Below are 19,661 nucleotides of genomic sequence, written 5' to 3' on the forward strand. Positions count from 1 at the left end.
CTGCAGCTCCCAGCACAAGCCCCAGGAGGCACAGTTTCAGTCACCGCTCCAGACTGATCAGCACACGCTGTTCTTGTTCCAAGTGACTTAGCACTTGATGTGGTCAACTGAAGAGCAGGCAAGGAGCCAGGTGGGAAATGAGCTCACTCTGTGCCTTACAAGGCAGCAAGAAGAGAGAAGAGCTGACAACAGGCTTGTGACTAGTGTCCTTGGTTGCAATTTTACATGGCTTAACTTGAAAATTGCTCTGTATCACCAGGTGGTGGCTTGTGTCACAAGCATACAGGATTTTTGGAGTGACAAACGGATGGGCTGCTGTGGCTGGTACTGCTGAGCTGGCTGCTTCAGCGACGTTTTTGTTCTTGTCCCACTGCAGCTCATGGGACTTTGGCCGAGTGGCCGCAGGCCAGCTCTGTGACACTGCCCCAGAGCAGGGCTGGCCGATGGTGGTGGGCCTCAGGCACAAGCTGGAAGAGGCTGTACCAGATGCTGAGCAGTCACGTCACAAGCCGTGATCTCAGTTGTCCTCAGCTGTGCCACGAGTGTAGAAATCCTGGGGATTCATGCCCAGAAATGAGTCACAGGAATTACCCTCATGAGGAAGTGACTGTGTAGCTCTTGTTCAGGGTTGCTCTTTCCTTTTCCTGGTCCCTGTGCACACATGTACATCCCCTCCTTCTCCAAAGAATCAGACTATTGCCGTCCATAAAAACACTGAAGCAGACTACATAATTCTAGTAATTATTACTAGAAATAACAGTCAAGTAGGAACAAACCTATAATTATACTTAAATTAATCTACTTTCCCCCCCCCCCCCCCCGGGGAAAGGCTATTTAAGGTCTTGTTTTGCACAAAGACAACACCAAACAAGCCTACATCTCTTGCTCCATAATACCTGTGTCCTGTTAGCAGAGCCACAGCCCAGCTTATAAATCTAAATATTTACTAAATATTTAATAATATAAATATATAAAATAACACTATATAAAAATAAATAATAATAACAACAAAATATTTAGTAATTCAGTGGGTTTTCACCCTGTTTACTAAGGAATTAGCTTAGAATCCAGCTTCAAAACAGGAACTGCAGATTTTCAAGAAGTCTGGCAACTGCAATAATTTAAAATGAGAAAGGCACCTTATTAATTTATATATGTGTATGTATATTTTAATATATCAATGTACATGTATATATTATACATTATACACACACATATACATCAAATAAAAAAATGGGAGCTTTGCCCAAGATGTGAGCAGGTAGCTGGAGATAAGCAGAATCTGAAACTTTCTTTCAAATTTCAGCCCTACTACTTGCAATCAAACCCCTCCAGTAGGGGAAGGTTGTCTCACCTTTCCATTGCTGTGTGGGTTTGGAGTCGGCTGCCTTGCCAGCTGGCCAGCTGCTATGCCGAGCCCTGCAGAACAGGGACCTGGGGTGGGAACCTGGGCTCTGCTGTGGTTCTTCCCCTTTGTGTTGAATAATCCAGATTTTACTGGGCTGAAAGGGAAAAAAGTGACTGTGATTGCTGCTGGCAGGGCCCCGAGTTAGGAGTGAGCTGGCTCTGGTTCTTTCCAGTGACTAAGTAATACGAAAAAATAATGTATTAACCCATGGACTTGTGCTTGTGCTGGGCCTGAGCTAGCAGATGCTTTTGCAGAAGGACAGATGACCAGGTTACTGGACTCCTCCACTCAGAAGAGCCAGGAGAAAGCTCTAGCAAGGTACAACAGCAGATCGAGGACAAACCTATCACTACAGCATCCTTGAAAGCACACATTTGGCCCATGAGAGATGTCACCAGTGAAAGCTTAGATACCTTAAATCCTTGAGTTTTGGGTTGGGTTATGGTTTGGTTTGTTGCTTTGTTTTGGGTTTGTTTGTTTTGTTTTTAAGGAAGAAATAAACAAAATCTGCACAAATTCAGAACTGTTAAGTATAGGCACAGCTGATTGGCAGCCACCCCTTGTGGACTCCACTGCTGCCTCACCATCCCCGCTGCCCACAGGCCAGAGACTGCCTCTAGGGGAACCGCACCCTAATTTATCTCCCCATTTCCTCAAGTACTTCATCCAGCAGCTTTCGAGGAAAATACATGTTTAACTGTCACCTTATCAGTGCAGAGGAGCTAGCAGATTTGAATTGTGTTGTGTAAATATTTGAAACACAAAGGATTAAAGAATTATTGATAGGCAGCAAGAGAAAGTAACCTCATTTAAAAAAAAAAAAAAAAAGCAGCAGGCAATGCTGTAATTGATTTATAATGCAGAAGTAATCTGAAGAGACTAAAGAAGATTCAGAAAAGGCTAAAAAAAACAAGCTTCTGTGTTTTGGAAATCAGTGTGGTTTTGTCATCTGCCAGGTTTTCATTCTGCTCTTTAGCACCCTCGGTGCTCTCTTCTTCCTCCTGAACTGAAGCAGTTTCAGCTTTCACCTCGGTAAGGAGTAGGAGCATTGCAAGAGAGATGACAATTTGGCCCAGTGTTATATTCTGTAGTCACAGTTTATTCCTCTGTTTAGCTCATGCTTTGGCTATTGTTAGGATGTGCAGTTTCAGAAGGCTAAGTTCCTAGGCAGAAAGTACTGTTTGGTGCAAACAACATGGTGAATTTGAGGACTTGGAAATAATCATCATAAACTGAAATGTGTTAATACTGTCAGGAATTTTCAATTTGCAGTGAAAAGCAAGAAAGAGGAAACAAATTCTTGTAGAAAGGGTCTTCAGATGGAACAGTCACTTTGAACAGGACCTCATAGAAGCACAAGCCACAGAGGACTGGGAAAAAATGACTAGCTGATCAGCAAAGGAAGATCCATTTTAGATCTAGTAGCAAACATAAACTGAAGATTGAGAGAAGTCAGTTAGATATTGCAAAGGAACTTAAACAGCTAGTAAGAAGTTCTGCAGCCCCTTGCATGAAGGTAGACAAGAGAAAGAAACTGCACTGTTTTGAAAGAAGCACAAAGCAAAACATATCCTGGGTTGCCCAAAACATATCAAAATTAGTTACCTCAACCTGTGCACACCACTGATTGGCAGCAGCTCCCTCACGGCATGTGCCTCTGCGAAGTCCCTGGCTCCCGCGAGCAGGGTCCTTTCCCTGTGCCCTCCCTCATACACCCTCCACAGCACAGCTACGCTGCAGCAGTGTGCATCAGGTAAAATAAACTAGCTCGGTCAGCACTAAGGTGAAGAGACTTCGAAAAAAATAAAGCTCAGCCTCCATCCTTGACAGCAAGTAAGGCTCCTATGCACAACCCCTTCAGGGACCAGCAAAAATCAATATTGTGTGGCTCAGAATATGGCAGCAGGGTGCTGCTGCAGACACAAGGCACTCATCAGCTCTCCCATCTTCCTCTGCCCCTCAAGCCCCCCATAGGCACTACATAAACATTTAAGTAATATAAGTTAAATGTGGGTGAATCTGTATTACAGACTAAATTTATGCTGTTCTTAAAAATATACTGAAACACTTAGCACCAAGAAGGAAAAGGATATCCCCCTACAGTACAAATTTTGGTTTTGCATGGTTTTATCTTGACCAAATCTAAAATTGAAAATACGCGTTTAGAGAAATGTTATTTGACTCAAACAGCTTGTCAGTACCTTTCAACATACATTGAGCCAGCTACAATCAAGAGTATGAATTAGTCTTTCATCTGCAGTTTCAGTAAAATTAACTATACCAGTTACTAGCCTTGTATGAGCTGGTTTGAGATAAAATTAAAATACCTTGGGGTAGTAGCCTAAGCAGAGCACGTTTCATTCCAGATTCACCTGGTGAAACAAAGCTGAGCAAGTAGTTACTTGGCTACAGCTGCTACGACCATGCTGCTCCATTTCCCTACACAGACCAGGCTTTGTTGCCTCCCAGTCCCCAAATACTTTGCCACATAGATTTTTGGAATATTTCTGTGTACTAAAAGTCTTCCAGACTCTAAAAGTATGCATCATCAACTAGAAAGGAAATTATGTTTAAATATTCCAGCTCCCCACTGCCACCTTCAGCGATAAAAGTCCAAACAGATTAAGTTTAGTATTCTACCCGGTTTTCTGCCTTCATAGCTAGCTACATCACCATGGCAGTACGCCTTTACACTTCTGTATAAACATCACCAGTATTACAGGACAGTATGGAAAGAGTTAAGGACAGCTATAAGAGTTGCTTAAAGAAATAAGCAGTCAGAAGACAAATACAGTTCTCAACTATCAACATTTATTAAAAGTTTGACCAAAGTAGCTTTATTCCCAAGTTTGTTTACAAAAGTCTAACAATTCCCCCAGGTAGTCAAAGATTAATAAAGTAACTGAGATGGCATTGCATTAGCGCATAGAAAGCAAAACTGGTCCACAACAGCTAAAAAAAAGGAAGAAAAAAACCCCAGAATTTATGAAAAATTGAGGTTTTAAATACTTGAAAGCAATAGCTAGTATCACAGGCATTCAGAGGTCTTTGTTTTTACTGCATACAATGTAAGTTTCTTTAGCTGCAATAGTGCCTGTTCCTCTAGGCTTCATTTTTTCTCCTATAGAAGCAGAACCACCCCCTCTGCCCCAGACTATGAAGCTCACTTGCACCCGATCACTTGGGACATTTTAACATGAAACACCCTCCCAGGTGCTTCTGCAGTTGCCACGCTTTGTGCTTTCTGATCTACATAGAGCTGATCAGAATGGCCTCCCTGAAGAGCTGCACTGCCTGCCTTCAGCTGCTGCCCGCCCTTCAGCTTCCGCTAGCTCACATCAGAGACGCTTCCATCGTCTATGCTATTCCAAACCTTATTTTGCCTTAGGCTTCAGTTTGAATCAGTTGCTTATTAAAATTCCCAAACATAATAGAGCAAGTACACCCCAGCTGAAGACAGCACTGTGCGAAGAGGGCGGAGGAACTGCAGACTGGATGTTGCACATCCAGGCCACGGCCAGCCAAACCAAACATCCTGCACCTACACAGGAATGTGGACGAAATCAAACAAATGCAGAGCTGCACGGCAGGCATAGTTTGTGCCAAAGCCGTTTTTCTTTTCATCATTAGAACTTTGCACTTTGCTGAACCAGTCAGACCAGTCTCTCAGAAAAAAGTCAGCAGTTAAACTGAAAAGCATGCAAAAATTTGGCAAGCTAGCTCAGCTTTATTATGGCAATGGTACCTCTGCCTCAGCTTTAAAGTTATGTACTTCCTGTTGCCTTGGGGATACCAACAAACCTTTAGCAGTAATTTAAAAATCACGGTGAGATTCCTTTACTCAATTGCTGTCTTCTACAGACTGAAGCACTCCAACCCTTGCTTCTGCTGTACCCAGTACATCTGTACCTTCAGAGATGGTGTGTAATGCCTCCAAAGTTTTACCATAGTTAAGACACAGGTGAGCAGAAAAGGAGAAAAGATCCAACCAAAGCAAGTAAGAGCATGAAAATAAGTAATAGCAGTTCAGGATTATCCAAGCAGTGCAGATGTTAAAGTTCCTGCAAAGCAAGCACACAGCTGAAGGAAAACAAACAAGAGAATATAGCTGTTACAGACAGAACAAACATACTGGTGTTATGGAACAATAATTCCTCAAAGGTACTGAATTCTTTTTGAACTTATGTGGGGATGCTGTGGGGAAATTGTGTTAAAGGTTAGTAAAACAGCTGCATCGTTACACAAGCCAGACTCGATTATCCATTAACTGCTTGTCTCCATCTACCAATTCAAACAAGACTTTTATTCTGGAAACCCCATTTATCACAGCTGGCATTTCTTAAAGCCCAAAATACTAGAAAAATAATCCAGATAAAGTAATTGTGATCTTTTTGACTAGTTACCCAATGCCACTGCAATTGAATATTTGAGCCAAATCTTCAATCCCACTGCTAAAGAGACAGCAAGCAGACAGCCCTGCCACGTCACTGGGTGCTGACACAGCAGTGTGCATTTATCACATCGCTCTGGCAAACGCACCAGGACGTTCTCCGGACATCCCAGAAAAATCCTTGACCCAAAGTTCAAAAATTCAAAACTATCAAGCAGGACGGGTATGAACATCATCCTGTTGGAAGTCAGTGGAAATACCTACTGGTTTCTCTCTCAGGTTTGTTGTTGTAAGAAAAACTGAGCAAGACGCAATAATGGTGGGTCATTCAGAGACAGCCTGACACACGTCAAAAGTATGCTCAACAAAAATTGGTTTTGCTATTTAGCTACTGAGTGTCTTACTATATATTAGAAAACATTTAAGTGTTTAATCTTGAAAGGTCTACACAAGTTAATAATTTCCCCAGAAAAATACCTGTTTCTGCTAGCAATTAGAAAGATCTGTGACAAGACACTTGGGAAACCCAACTCTTGATTCTTTATGCTTCTTCAAGGTTAAATGTGTTTCTGTTCACACCATTTCTTCTTCCCAGCATAAAGTTTTTCTTGGTTTACACAATGCATCACAGAATGCACCAGAACACTGTGACTGTTGCCTTGCATTTGTGCTACCCGATCTAGAAACCAACTTTAAAGAGCACCACAGATTTTAAGGCTTAGATCAGTTCAAACTAAACCTGCTAAATTTTGCTCATCTTCAGAAACAACAAATTTGAGTATTTCTTTGCCATTTCTGAATGTACTCAAGTAACATTCATCCTTTCTGATCCCACCAGGACCGTATATATGTTTTTCTATGAACTTGACATTAACCCAAAGAACACAGAGACATAGCATTGAACTTTTGTTTTAATGGTCTCAAATTCTGTGACAGATTTTTGGTCAACTTTCCATTTTAAAAAATTTATCAATTTTTCAAGACTAATAACTTAAACTGCCACGAAACAAATGGTCCACAAACATTCCTTTCCTTCTGAAGCTTTTACGATGCATTGTAATCATTAACCAGTCTTTTACTATTAAACTTAAATGGCCAATTGAGACAAACAGTTCTGAGACCGTTCTTCCACCACTGATTAAGACTGAGGTGGCAGCTGATGTACAGAATTTTCATTTAGCCTTCTGGGCCTTCTGGGCAGACTTTGTGACCTTGCCAGCTCCACCAGCCTTCTTGTCAACTGCCTTGATGACACCAACAGCAACCGTCTGTCTCATGTCACGCACGGCAAAACGACCTGAAAACAAAAACATTGTTTATGACTTTTGTCTAGAGCTACATACCCACAGCGTTCTCCACACAGCGGCAACACATAACTTGCGTAAGTCCGAAATACCACTCTAGGACAGTAAAAGCTGCATCAGACTGGGACAGAGACACCAGTTACCCAGAAAGCACCCCTGTACCACTGAAATTTTGGTTACACTTCCAAGTTATAGCTTTTAATAGCATTTTACAGAACATACTATGTCGATAGTAGAAATCGAGGAACATCTTTTTCCCAGGGATCAGTATTAACACATTTTAGGAGATGCCTTACCGAGAGGAGGGTAGTCAGAGAAGCTCTCCACACACATGGGTTTGCCAGGGATCATATCAACGATGGCAGCATCTCCAGATTTCAGGAATTTGGGGCCATCCTCCAGCTTCTTGCCAGAACGACGATCAATCTTCTCTTTGAGCTCAGCAAATTTGCACGCGATGTGAGCGGTATGGCAATCCAGCACAGGGGCATAACCAGCACTGATCTGGCCAGGGTGGTTCAGAATAATAACCTAGGAAACCAAGACAGACAAGTTAACACCAGGGTAATTTTGAATACCTATGTCTTCCCAAGTCAAGAGCCTTTCACGTGATTTGCTTCAAGCTAATGGATCTTGGAACACAAGTCCACACCGCTTTATAGCTTAGCCTACTAGTAAGAAAGAACAATTTCACAATACAGAGCTACATTTCAAACATCTTAAAACAGCTGCAAAAATCACCTGTGCAGTGAAGCCAGCAGCTTCCATTGGAGGATCGTTCTTGCTGTCACCAGCAACATTTCCACGGCGAACATCTTTCACAGACACGTTCTTAACATTGAAGCCAACATTATCACCAGGCAGAGCTTCGCTCAGGGCTTCATGGTGCATCTCAACAGATTTTACTTCAGTTGTAACGTTGACGGGAGCAAATGTAACCACCATGCCTGGCTTCAGAACACCAGTTTCCACACGACCTACTGGTACAGTACCAATGCCTGTAAAGAGAAACAATATTAGCAATTCAGCTCAAGAACATATGCCCTGACAGGAAAAAAACACTTTAGACAAGTATCCTGCATTTTCCACTTGAAAAAATAGCTCTCAGGCAAACAACTGCACTTCTGTCCCACACATTAGCAGTTGCTGGCAAACGAGAAGCATTACAATGAACACATACCGCCAATTTTGTAGACATCTTGAAGAGGCAGACGCAGAGGTTTGTCAGTTGGACGAGTTGGTGGCAGGATACAGTCCAAAGCTTCAAGAAGGGTGGTTCCACTAGCATTGCCATCTTTTCGGGTAACCTTCCATCCCTTGAACCAGGGCATCTGCAAGAGAAACAAGCCCAGGCATAAACTCTCTGCCAAGTTGAATGGCACAAGGCTAGAAAAGACCAAATAGCGTATCAGGCATTATGTCAGCACACTACTGCAGACTAAGAATTTGTGAAGTGCTCAGATCTGATTTCTGACCTCAGCGCTTCCAAACATAACTATTAAAAAACAAGTGCATTTTACTACTGCATAGTTTATCTCAACAATCCTCCTAGTTTCATCTGCTACTGTAAAGAAATGTCAAACCTACATTAGAGCTAGGCTCCAACATGTTGTCTCCGTTCCAACCAGAAATTGGCACAAAAGCTACAGTGTCTGGGTTGTAGCCAATTTTCTTGATGTAAGTGCTGACTTCTTTGACAATCTCTTCGTATCTCTTCTGGCTGTAAGGTGGCTCGGTGGAATCCATCTTGTTGACACCAACAATCAGCTGTTTTACACCCAAGGTGTAGGCCAGAAGGGCATGCTCACGGGTCTGCCCGTTCTTGGAAATACCAGCCTCGAACTCACCAACACCAGCAGCAACAATCAGGACAGCACAGTCAGCCTTTGAAGAGAAGAGAAACCCTCATTATAATGCTTGCAACACACGTGTCAAAAGTATTAGGGGAACCCTTCCCAACCAATCAAGGAACAATTTGCCCGAACTCTGGAAATCCTTAGTTCTATTTACATACCTGAGAAGTTCCAGTAATCATGTTCTTAATGAAATCTCTGTGTCCAGGAGCATCGATGATAGTGACATAGTATTTGCTTGTTTCGAATTTCCACAGGGAAATATCAATAGTAATACCACGCTCACGTTCAGCTTTTAGCTTGTCCAAGACCCAGGCATATTTGAAGGAACCTTTGCCCATCTACGAATTTAAAAGAAAAAAGGCTTGTTTTCTTCCCTTGTTTTGAACAACAATGTATTTGCATTTACTTCAGAAAAACCACGCACTGGCTAAAGAGCAAAATCTAAGAATAGTAAGTGGTTCAATACTGAAAAATGTTGCTGCTTGTAAAACAGGCAACAAGATACACTTGGCGCTGCTAGTGAGACATGCCAACTGTTTCCTGTTATTTAACTTGCTGATAGTTTAGTCCTCTTGACAGCTTGTTAATTGCACTAACATATCTTCAGGACAGATCTCTTGAGCCCAAGCAGTACTATCAAGTGACCTTTACAAATTTAAGTACTCTTACTAATGCGATCCCTGTGATAATCAACACGTTTAACTGCGACTCAGCCCAACATCTGCTACATTTCATTCAGAAATGTGCTGAGGACCACCTACGCTGTTATTACACAGGAAAAAAAAGAAAAAAAAAAAGTAGACCACTTTCTACAGGTTCAAACACCAAATCCGTACCTTCCTCATTTTCAGAAGTAGACTTTATCAGAGCACCTTAATTTTATCCTCAACTTAATGTGTGCGAAGACGGACGCTGTGAACTTCACTTAAATTATGATTCCAGACATAATTATGTAGATGCAGGTTTAGACTACGTTTTTTCCTCCTCATTCTACACTTCACAATTTGAGCTTTACCGACTAACGTAATGGCGGATACAACACTTACGCACTTGTTCAACTACAGGGACAACCGCATCCTAACTGCCACCCCGTGGCCACAGAACACTTACGCACTTGTTCAGCTACCCCGGACAGTTGCAACCAAACCGCCTCCCTGTGGCCACAAAACAGTTTGCAACCGAAGTTTTGCAACTAAATCTCTCTTTATTCATCCCTGCACCGCGAAATCCTACTGGATGTCACAGTCCCACCCACCTCAGCAGCTTCCTTCTCGAACTTCTCGATGGTCCTCTTGTCGATGCCACCGCATTTGTAGATGAGGTGGCCGGTGGTGGTGGACTTGCCAGAATCGACGTGGCCGATGACGACGATGTTAATGTGGGTCTTCTCCTTTCCCATTTCGGATGTTAGTTAAGTTCCTTCTTTCGGCGAAGAGAATCGACACCTAGAAGTTCCCCAGATAAATACCAGTTACGCCTCCAGCGCGGGCGCCCTCCCCAGGGCCGCCGGCGGGGACCCGGTCGAGGGGGCGGCGATGGCGGCCCCGCGTGCAGGGCGGCCCGGGCAGGCCCGGCCGGGATGGAGGCCCGGGCCCGGCCCCGCCCCCGCCGCCGGGGGAGGGGCGGGGCGGGCGGGCTCCGGCCGGGGGCCCCCGCCGAGCGCCCCTTGCGTCGCCCCCTCCCCGCGCCGCCGCCGGGCTCGAGTTACCCCCGGAGGCCGGGGCGGCGGCGCGGCGGGCCCGGCGGGGCTGACGGGCAGCGCGGAGGGCGGGGCCGGCCCGCTCCTTTGTGTGACTCACCCCGCCCGGGCCGCCGCGTCCTCCATTTTGTGGAGCTGGCGGCAGGGAAGCCGAGCGGCCATTTTTTTACTCGTGCCCCGTCTCCCCCTCCCCCACCGCGGCCACGAGGGCCGCCGCCCGCCGCGCACCGCGCGCCCCGGCCCCGCCGCCCCCCGCGCGGCAGGCACAGGCGGCCGGACGCCCCCCGCCCCACCGGCCCCGGCCCGGCGGAGGAGATCGGGGAGAACGATGCGTCGCCATCTCCCCACCGTGTGCTCTCCCGCCTGCCGCGCTCCCCCGCCAGCGGCCCCCGCCGCTCCTTCCCCCGCCCGACCCCCCTCTCCTGCGCACCGCTCGCGCGGTGGCGGCCGCGGCCGGGCTCCCCGCCCGCCGGGCACACAGGGTGCCCGGGCCCGCGGCCCAGCCCGGCCCGCCCCCGGCCTGCCCCGCGCGGACGCGCCTCACCTGCGAGGCGCCGGCAAACCCGTAGCGAAAAAGACCGACAGCGTGAGCGCCGCCCCTTATATACCCTGGGCGGGGGCGGGGCCTAAGGGACACGTCACCACTCCCGGCGGCCCCGCGGCCCCGCCCCGCAGCCCCGCCCGGGCGGCCGCGCGGGCAAAGGGGCGCTCCTCGCCCCGCTGTGGGGCTGCCCGCGGGCCCTGCGCGCTCCCGCCCGCGGGCCCTGCGCGCTCCCGCCCGCGGGCCCTGCGCGCTCCCGCCCGCGGGCCCTGCGCGCTCCCGCCCGCGCCCGGAGCCTCCCCGCCGCCTCCTCCGGGGTAAGCGGACAACGGTCACCCGTGAGCAGCGGGACCGGGCCGCTGGCTCCTCCGTCCCGCAGTGAGCGGTGCTGGGCGAGTGGGGGAAGGGGGGAGGTGACCCCTTCCGGCGCCAGGAGCGGCAGCGGCCGAGGGGAGCCGGCGGGAGCTGAAAGGGAGCAGGGCCGAGCGGGGCCTCCGGGTGCTCGGCGAGGGCGAGCGCCTGCCCCGGCCCCTCCCGCGGAGGACAGGCGCCGCCGCGGAGCTGGAGGCCGCGGGGACGAGGCGTCGTCACACGTTGCATCATGGCCCGGTCCGGGGGGGGACGCAGCAGCAAAAGGAAGCCCCGGGGGAATAGCCCCAGGCAAATTAATTACGTTTCTTATTAGAGACACAAAAGAACTCAATCCCTGAGATTAGCAATGCTCCAATAGTTACGTTGACTAGCCTACATTTGCTACTCGTTTAACATTACGGAATGCACGACCCCCCCTAACTCATTATGTTGCAAGTCTCCCAGAAACAGAGGTAGGAGAGGAGGGAGAGCAGGAATTTCAGGAAACTTATTACACCAGAATAAGAAGCAGCATCGTTTGGCTTAAAAAAAAAAACCCAAGCTTTTTCCTTCTTGTACCGTTAGAGAACAAAAGTAGACGTGGCTCAGAAAACTTTGGCACAGAAATATAAATCAAGGGAGACACACCTTAAGCAAAGATGCATCTGAAGTGTAAATGTATTAAAGAAAATCACTTAATATGTGACTTATGTGTAAGAAACCAAAACTGCCGAAGTGTCCCTATACTGTATTTTCACATGAGAAAACTGGCAGCCCTAGCAAATTATTTTTGAAATCATGGCAATGAGGAGTCACAAAACAGCTCACAACATCAGAGAAAAAAAAAAAAAGTCCTCGTGATTCCAGTGGATTGTTCTCTTGTTTATGCCTAACTAATGTAAGAAAATCCATTAAATATTCAACATCTCCCATATCTATTCAAATAAAATTAAACTGCGAAGCTGAACAAATATCTCAATTTGTTCTTTTAAAATGATCTGCAAAGGAAACAAAGCGATGTGCTCTGTTTTCTTCTTCAAGAACGTTACATGCCTATGTTAGAAACAGTCACATAACTATAATCCCATTGATTTCTTGGTATGCTCTTTAGGTTGCAGTTGTAAAGCATAGAAATAGCTTCTTGTTCAAAAACAACAAAAAAAACACCCAACAAAAATTAAATTCATCTCATGCATCTATACTTTCACTTGACACCAGGTTTCTCTAGCTGAGATACACCTGGCAAAAAGTTCACTACAGTAGAGCTGTATTTCATGAATTTCATATGGAATTCGTATTTATGGAATCGATGTGTTTCCACAATATGTGGTATTTGTCCACATGCAAAATCTAAAAAAAGGGTGTATTTTGTTAGAAAAAGGTGATTTGAGAGATGTCACCTTAGAGAAGATGCTGAGATTAGAATATACCTTTAACGCAAAAATACAGTTTCAGAGTAAAACCTGCAAAAAAGGTTCAGGTATTGTTAAACAAGCCCACTAGTTTTTAAGAAAGGAATAAAGTAGTTTTCTTCCCCCTCCCATATTTTTAGGCAGAGATTAGTGGCAGGGGTGGGGGGAAGCTAGCAATGGTTCAGCTTTCTTCGAAACTAACATTTAGGGGCAGTTATTAGTGACAACATTGCATATGAAGGCACAGTAATAGAAAGTCAAGAAAAGGAAGGTGGATCACTTTCTGGAAATGGAAATGCATCATAATAAAGTGATTTAGTGGCTCACGTTGAAGACCAAAGAGTAATATTTGGTAAGAAAGCTAAGCAGCACTTTTTGAGTCTCCTATAAAGCAAAGACCGTTTGTGAACACAGCTAAAAAGCTTTGTTATTCAGACTGATTTGAAGTTAGCTTCTACAATGTGTCTTTCTGTAGGGGGTATTTTCAATGGACTGATCTGTCAAAGTATCCATTCTCATAAAAAGGTAGTTTAACACTTTCCAAATGTAGTCAATGACTTGTGCCTCAACAGGGAGAAGAGAAAGGAAATGTGTTACTGATTTCTCACATGGCCCATACGAAACCACACATTTCTTTTTTTAAGGGCCTTTTTTTTAAAAGAAGGCTATTTCATAAAGGTAGAACTATGTATTTCTTAAGATGGCAATTTCTGTGGTACGTACATAGCTGAAAGCTATGAAAGCTGAATTTGTTGGACAAACTTTTTAATCACAGCCCTAGTTCAAGTCTGCAACAGTTGTTTTTTTTTCCCTCCATTTCTTTGAAGTTTTAGAAGAATTTTATTATTTCTTTAATTTGTCCAATACATGCTTTTCTTCTCTCAACTACTAGTATATCTCTCAATGTCTATTCTATTATCAATCTCACAAATATTTATTCAGCTGGGGAGCTTCAGATATATGAGTAGTCTCACATAATTCAGTGAAAATGCATTCTGAAGAATCCTCTCACCTACCACAGACAGGCATACACTGGAATAAATCCTGTATGCAGATAGCCTGTTAAAAATTTTAGATTTTGTTCATTTGGCAAAACTAATCTCTGATATGAAACATTCAGGAAGAAACAGAGATAAGATATTGCAAGCAGTCAAGGTCTTTCGGGCTTTTGAATAGTGCTTACTAAATCCAGACTGACTATGGAAATAGGAGGACTTTGTGGGGAGAAATTACTCATTTTCCCTTGACCACTGGTGAGCATATACTAAACTGAAATAACCTATGTCCACTTATGCTTTCAAGTGTAAGAACACATAGGATTCTCTAAAGCATTTGTATTGCAGGAACCTGTAAAATAGCCACCATTTTTAAATGGTTTTGAATCTCAGATCAAATGATATTAAAATAAAAGTTATGCTGTCAGTATATCTAGACCAAATAGCCAAACTTTTAAAAATAAATGTTAACTGGATTTTGAGATCACAGAAGCTACTGTGGCATTACTTTCCTTTTAGCATGCGGCTCCAGAGCATACAGCATGTACTTTAAGCTTAGAACACAGTCACAGCCAGTGAAATAATGCTAGAAAATAAAAGATGTGCTCACTGAGCACCTTTGAAGAATTTCAACTCTATTCTATGTACATGTGAAAGTGACATCTTTTTTGGTCAGATTCCTGCATAAAGTTGAAGGTAACTAGCGCTTATACAACTGTTTTAACTGCAGTGAACAAGGTCATTCAGGAGTGTAAGCAAACAGACTTTATAAGCACAAGACTTTAAATACAGATCTGATAAATATCGCTTTATCAAGCTCGCTATATATGGAAGAGGCACTAAGATTTCTTGAGGGCACTTTCAGAAAGTGTGATGGAAAAACAGTCAAAAATTACCAATAGTAATTGGTGATTAGCAAAACTAGATTCTGGCACACAGCATTATTTTGTAATACAATTAACCACATACTTACTGTGAAATGCTTTCTAATCCCTAAATTACAATTATCGTTTTATGTACATTAGTCCAAATGTTCAACATAAACTACAGCATGAACACACAGCTTTACTTCCATCTATAAGCATTCTTTAATGCACCTATTCTTAATAGAAAAAAAAAAAATTCTACCTTTGTTATGAAATCCTTCTCCCTATATAATCCTAACACTTACTACCAGATTTTACAATCATCTGTTTAAAAAATAAAAACAATTAATAGAATAATGGTGTTATTCTTGTATGAAGAGATTAGACAGAAAACCTGCTTCAAAAAAAAAGGTTTAACTGAACTGGGTGAGGTAATCTAAGATGCTTGAAAAAAAGCTACTTTTGAAAGTTATTTAGCTCTGTACTAGTAGCTGATATTTTTATATAAATGAAATACCTTAGTAAAAGAAAGAGACAACAGTATATACATTTTAAGTTACTCTCTTAGGAGACAGCACAAAGTAAAACCCTCCATCCTTGGAAGTCTTCAAGACCTGGACTAGATAAAGCCCTCAACAACCTTGTCTGATCTCATAGCTGACCTCGATTATAGATTCAGAAAACAAGGTCTTAAAGTAGGAGGTGTGAGAGAGTGGTCTTCAAAATTATTGAGAGTATTATTGGGGTGAATAAGCAGTTACAAGTTCAGAAGCTTCTGAGTAACTTAACATAAACCTCTCAAAAAGGCAGTTTCCCCTAAAATAAGTTTCCTGTGGGAAGCGCTACTGTTCCAGTTACAGCATTTACAACGGGCGAAGGACCAAGGCTTAGAGGACAGTTTGCTTTAAAAAAAAATCTTTTGAACAATCTTTTCAAACCACATTTATCCACAGTGTGAGAAGTCTAATTTATATTGAATGTTTCGTACCAGTTGAACCTTATACTGAGTATCTAGTACCAGCTGAATTGTGATACTGAAGGTTTATATCAGACAGAGTGGGTATACTGCACATGGGACCACAACTAACAGCTGTATTTAAGCCTCTGTTCTGTTCTGCGGAGGTCTGCATTACTGAGCTAGAAAATGAAAGTATCTGATTTAGAGCAGAAGTGTCGTAAGTGGGAAGAACCTCACAGGTGGCTTCTTCAGCAAGGCTGGTCAGGAGCTCAATGGTGAATTGGAAGATACATGCGGACCACTAGAGGACTTCAGATCCAAGAATTAATTCCTCCTTTAGTTTAACCAAAAAGTGGCCTTTCACTTGTAGACACCTTGACAAAGCTTCATAGACTTCATTAGTGCTGGGCTAGTTTACACCAGCTGATGACCTGGCTCCAGGCAAAAAGCAGAGTTGCTAGACACCAATGCAGAATAAAGGTGAAGGGCTGACAAAGTAACCACCACTATTACAGGGAAAGAATATAATTTGTTAAATTGTTCTGTGGTTTTGCATTAGTGTTTTCCAACAGCAAACAGGCTACAGCATTTGCTCCTCTTCCTCAAATGGAATCACATTTCTATTATATCCTGATGCTTTTTGAACACCCTAAATGAATGGTAAGCCCTTCTAGGAGTTCAGTTCAAAGAATACCCTAAATGGGAGCATAAAACCCTATACATATATATATATATATATATATATATAAAATTAGTGCATTGCGCATAAAGAAAGTGTCAGTTATTGAACAGAAATCCAGTTGTTGAGGGCAATTTGACTTGTGTTCTCAATTTATCATGAACTTCCAAAATTCCATTTTAAAGCTCCGGTCTATTCTACTAAAAATAATATTGCCAAAAGCAACGTATTTGTCCTTTTGTGCTGCTAAGTCTGTGATGAATCCTTTAAGTGGGGTCTCAACTCCTCATCCTCTGACCATGCATTTTAGAGTTCTCTGAGCCCTCGCAGCAATTCAGCTATGCTGTGATAGCTTTGTTAAATGTCCACTCATAAGGTTAATTTTGCTGCCTCTTGCTATAGTAGGTTTGGAGCTGGCTTGTGCACTTAGCAAGCTGGAAGTTCATCAACAGAAAACCTCTAATTCCCTGTTCTCATCTTGCAGACCTTTTGCATCCCCCCTTTTCTGCCTCTCCTACCGACCCAAGTAAATTTTCAAGAAGGGAGACAAAGTTTATACATATATTTCTAGAAGGGGTTTCCATGAATCAAGAAAACCTGAGATGCAGTTTATGGCTGCAAGAGAGAGAAACATAAAAAGGGTGATTTCAGTGCAGACTGCAAAAGTATGCTACAAACTGGAGTCAGGAGGCCAAAGGAGGAAGGGCAGTACCTGAAACTTGGGCTAGCAAGGATGGTGCAGCCACATCCAGCTGTTCTGCTGAAGTGCCATTCATTGTTCACTGTCCCGACACTGCTGTGGTTTCGAGTCTTGGCATCACTTAGGCCATAGGATCAGTTTCCACTGCAATCACATGTACATCGTTCTTGCTATGTAGTAACTGTAGTAGCCAGAAGTGGTGCAAGTCAAGTCATTTAGAAGCCTTGCTCAGATTTAGCGTATATAGCATATGCTTGACATTTATTCAGTGAATTTAGATTTGAGACTATTAAAGTTTCGACAGGTTTCAGAGAAGAACTATGGGAATAAATCTAGATCTGGAAAAGTACTTATATTTGACCTGTTCAATATATACTGAGTTTACTGCAAGGCAGTTTGTCTTAGTCTCCAGAATTCCACAAGACACAAAATCCTGTAAAGGAAGAATCATGAGTCTACGCACAAAGACACGGGAAGATTCAAGATTGTTGGTAGCTAAATTAACGTAGAAATAGAAACCCATTATTTGTAATTGGCAATGAACAGTGGGAACAGCTTGCTAAAAGGAGTAAGCCAGATGAAGAAGTGCTCAATATTTATGTTAGTAAAAAACCAACCAACCAACCAAACAAACAAAATAAAGGAGAAAGAGATTGATTGAAGGGGAAGAGGGAAACACGAAGGGTCATTTACTTAAAATGTCGTCTTTGGTTTTAGTTAGTTGACTCTAATATAGTCTCTCTGAAGCTATCTCAGAGCCACTACTGATTATCTTTGAAAGCTATGGAATGGAAAGGTTCCAGAGCACTGGCAAAGTAGAAAAAACATCCTTAAATTGAAGAGAAAAAAAAAAAAAAAAGAAAGAAAGAAAGAGTGAGCTCATGCATGAGCTGGGCAGTTATGGAACAGTTGGTCTAACTTCAATTCCTGGAAAAATATATTGGAACAAATGAACTATTTTTAGAAGATAATAGGTTTGTAAGTAACAGCCCCAGACTTGTTAGGAGCAGATTGCATCAAACTAATCTTTTCTACTGTGACAGGTTTAACAGGCTCATGGGTGGGGAAATATGTATATCATTCAACTTAAGGGAAGATTTGATGCTCCTTACATGCAACTTCTTAAGTAAGCCCAGCAAACTTTGGACAAAATCATGGATGTGCAGTAGACCAGCTGAAGATGACATGTGCTCAGAGTAGTTGCTAATATCACTATGAAAGGTTGTATCAAATCAGTTTCTGTGGGCACAGACGTTATTCTGCCATACAGAGTTACAAATGCACACAAATCTAAGTTTAAATTACACATTTGGGGAGACGAGGGGGTGCTAAGCACTTCAGAGGTCAAGAACAGAATTCAGAGTAATGTGGGCAAGTTAGAGAAAAATAATCAGGAAAAAAATCAAGGTTAGTATTTGTCCTTCTAAGGAACAGTTCAATGAACAAACACAGGATAAGTAGCAGCTAGCCAGCAGTCCTGAAGAAAAGGACCTGGGGTTAGAGTGGATCACAAACTGAACATGAGTCAACACTGCCATACTCTTGTGAAAAAAGCAAACATACCGAGGTATATAAACCAAAGTGCTGTAAGGTACGTAAAATAAACCTTCCACTCTACCTAGCACTCATTAAAGCCCCTACTGGGATACTTTGTCCATCTCAGGAGCCATGCTTCAAGATAATGCCGAGCGACAAAAACACTGGAACAGATTCTGTGGGCAGCTGGTGGAATCCCCATCATTACCCAACTTCTTACAAGCACCTAAATACCTACCAGGAATGGTTCAAGTATAACTAGTCCTTCCTTATCTATGGATTAGATATCCAAAAGTCTCTTCCAGCCTTAGTTTCCACAGGTTTACATTACTGAGAAGGTCTGTGTGATCGTGAATTAATTTCTTATACCCTAATTCCAGCCCATGTTGTTTAGCTTGGTAAGGAAATCTCTCCAGGATTTTAATGTGTTTGTATCAGCAGAAGGTCAGTCTTTTTAGTTACAGTAGTTACATCTGAATACAAAATCACAAATATTTCAACCACTAATCATCCATTTCACTGTATAAATTCCATCTTCCACACTACATCTTACTGAAAACCAAAAACTAGCCTAATATAACTAACACAGAGGTGTGGAAAGTAATGAAATACTCAGTCCTAAACTCTAACCAAGGAAGAGTGACACTAAAACTGAAAGATGAGATAAGAAATTTTGTACCAAACTCTTCCTACCACTGCATATGGCACGTTATGTTAGAGCTGTAGGAACTGAGTAGGTTCCTGGCATGATGTTACAAAGTGCTCACTCAGTACTAGTTTCTTATTAAAATGAAGTGCTGGAAAACATGTTTGGTTTCTCCAGCAGTTTCTAAACAACAACCAGAAGAATGGTAAAAAACAGTGCACATGACTTTCCCACGGGCAGTGATAACATGACAGGAACTATCAACTAAGTAACATTATGGGGGCGGACAGTCCATACACACTGCTACTCCTCACAGTCCC

General features: G+C 43.2%; 1 protein-coding gene across 1 annotated transcript; it reads right to left on the minus strand.

Annotated features, from left to right (window-relative positions):
- Positions 1-6,691: 6,691 nt before the first annotated feature.
- EEF1A1 (eukaryotic translation elongation factor 1 alpha 1) lies at positions 6,692-11,299 on the minus strand. Its single transcript, XM_074895909.1, has 8 exons — positions 11,202-11,299; positions 10,214-10,403; positions 9,117-9,296; positions 8,690-8,986; positions 8,283-8,433; positions 7,844-8,100; positions 7,399-7,633; positions 6,692-7,095 (listed from the first exon to the last, which is right to left on the minus strand). The coding sequence occupies exons 2-8, from the start codon at positions 10,355-10,357 to the stop codon at positions 6,971-6,973; spliced, it is 1,389 nt and encodes a 462-aa protein (XP_074752010.1). The 5' UTR covers positions 10,358-10,403; positions 11,202-11,299; the 3' UTR covers positions 6,692-6,970.
- Between the last annotated feature and the right edge of the window lie 8,362 nt (positions 11,300-19,661).

This window comes from Athene noctua, chromosome 1, assembly GCF_965140245.1.
Source record: "Athene noctua chromosome 1, bAthNoc1.hap1.1, whole genome shotgun sequence".
In the NCBI taxonomy this organism is placed as follows: domain Eukaryota; kingdom Metazoa; phylum Chordata; class Aves; order Strigiformes; family Strigidae; genus Athene; species Athene noctua.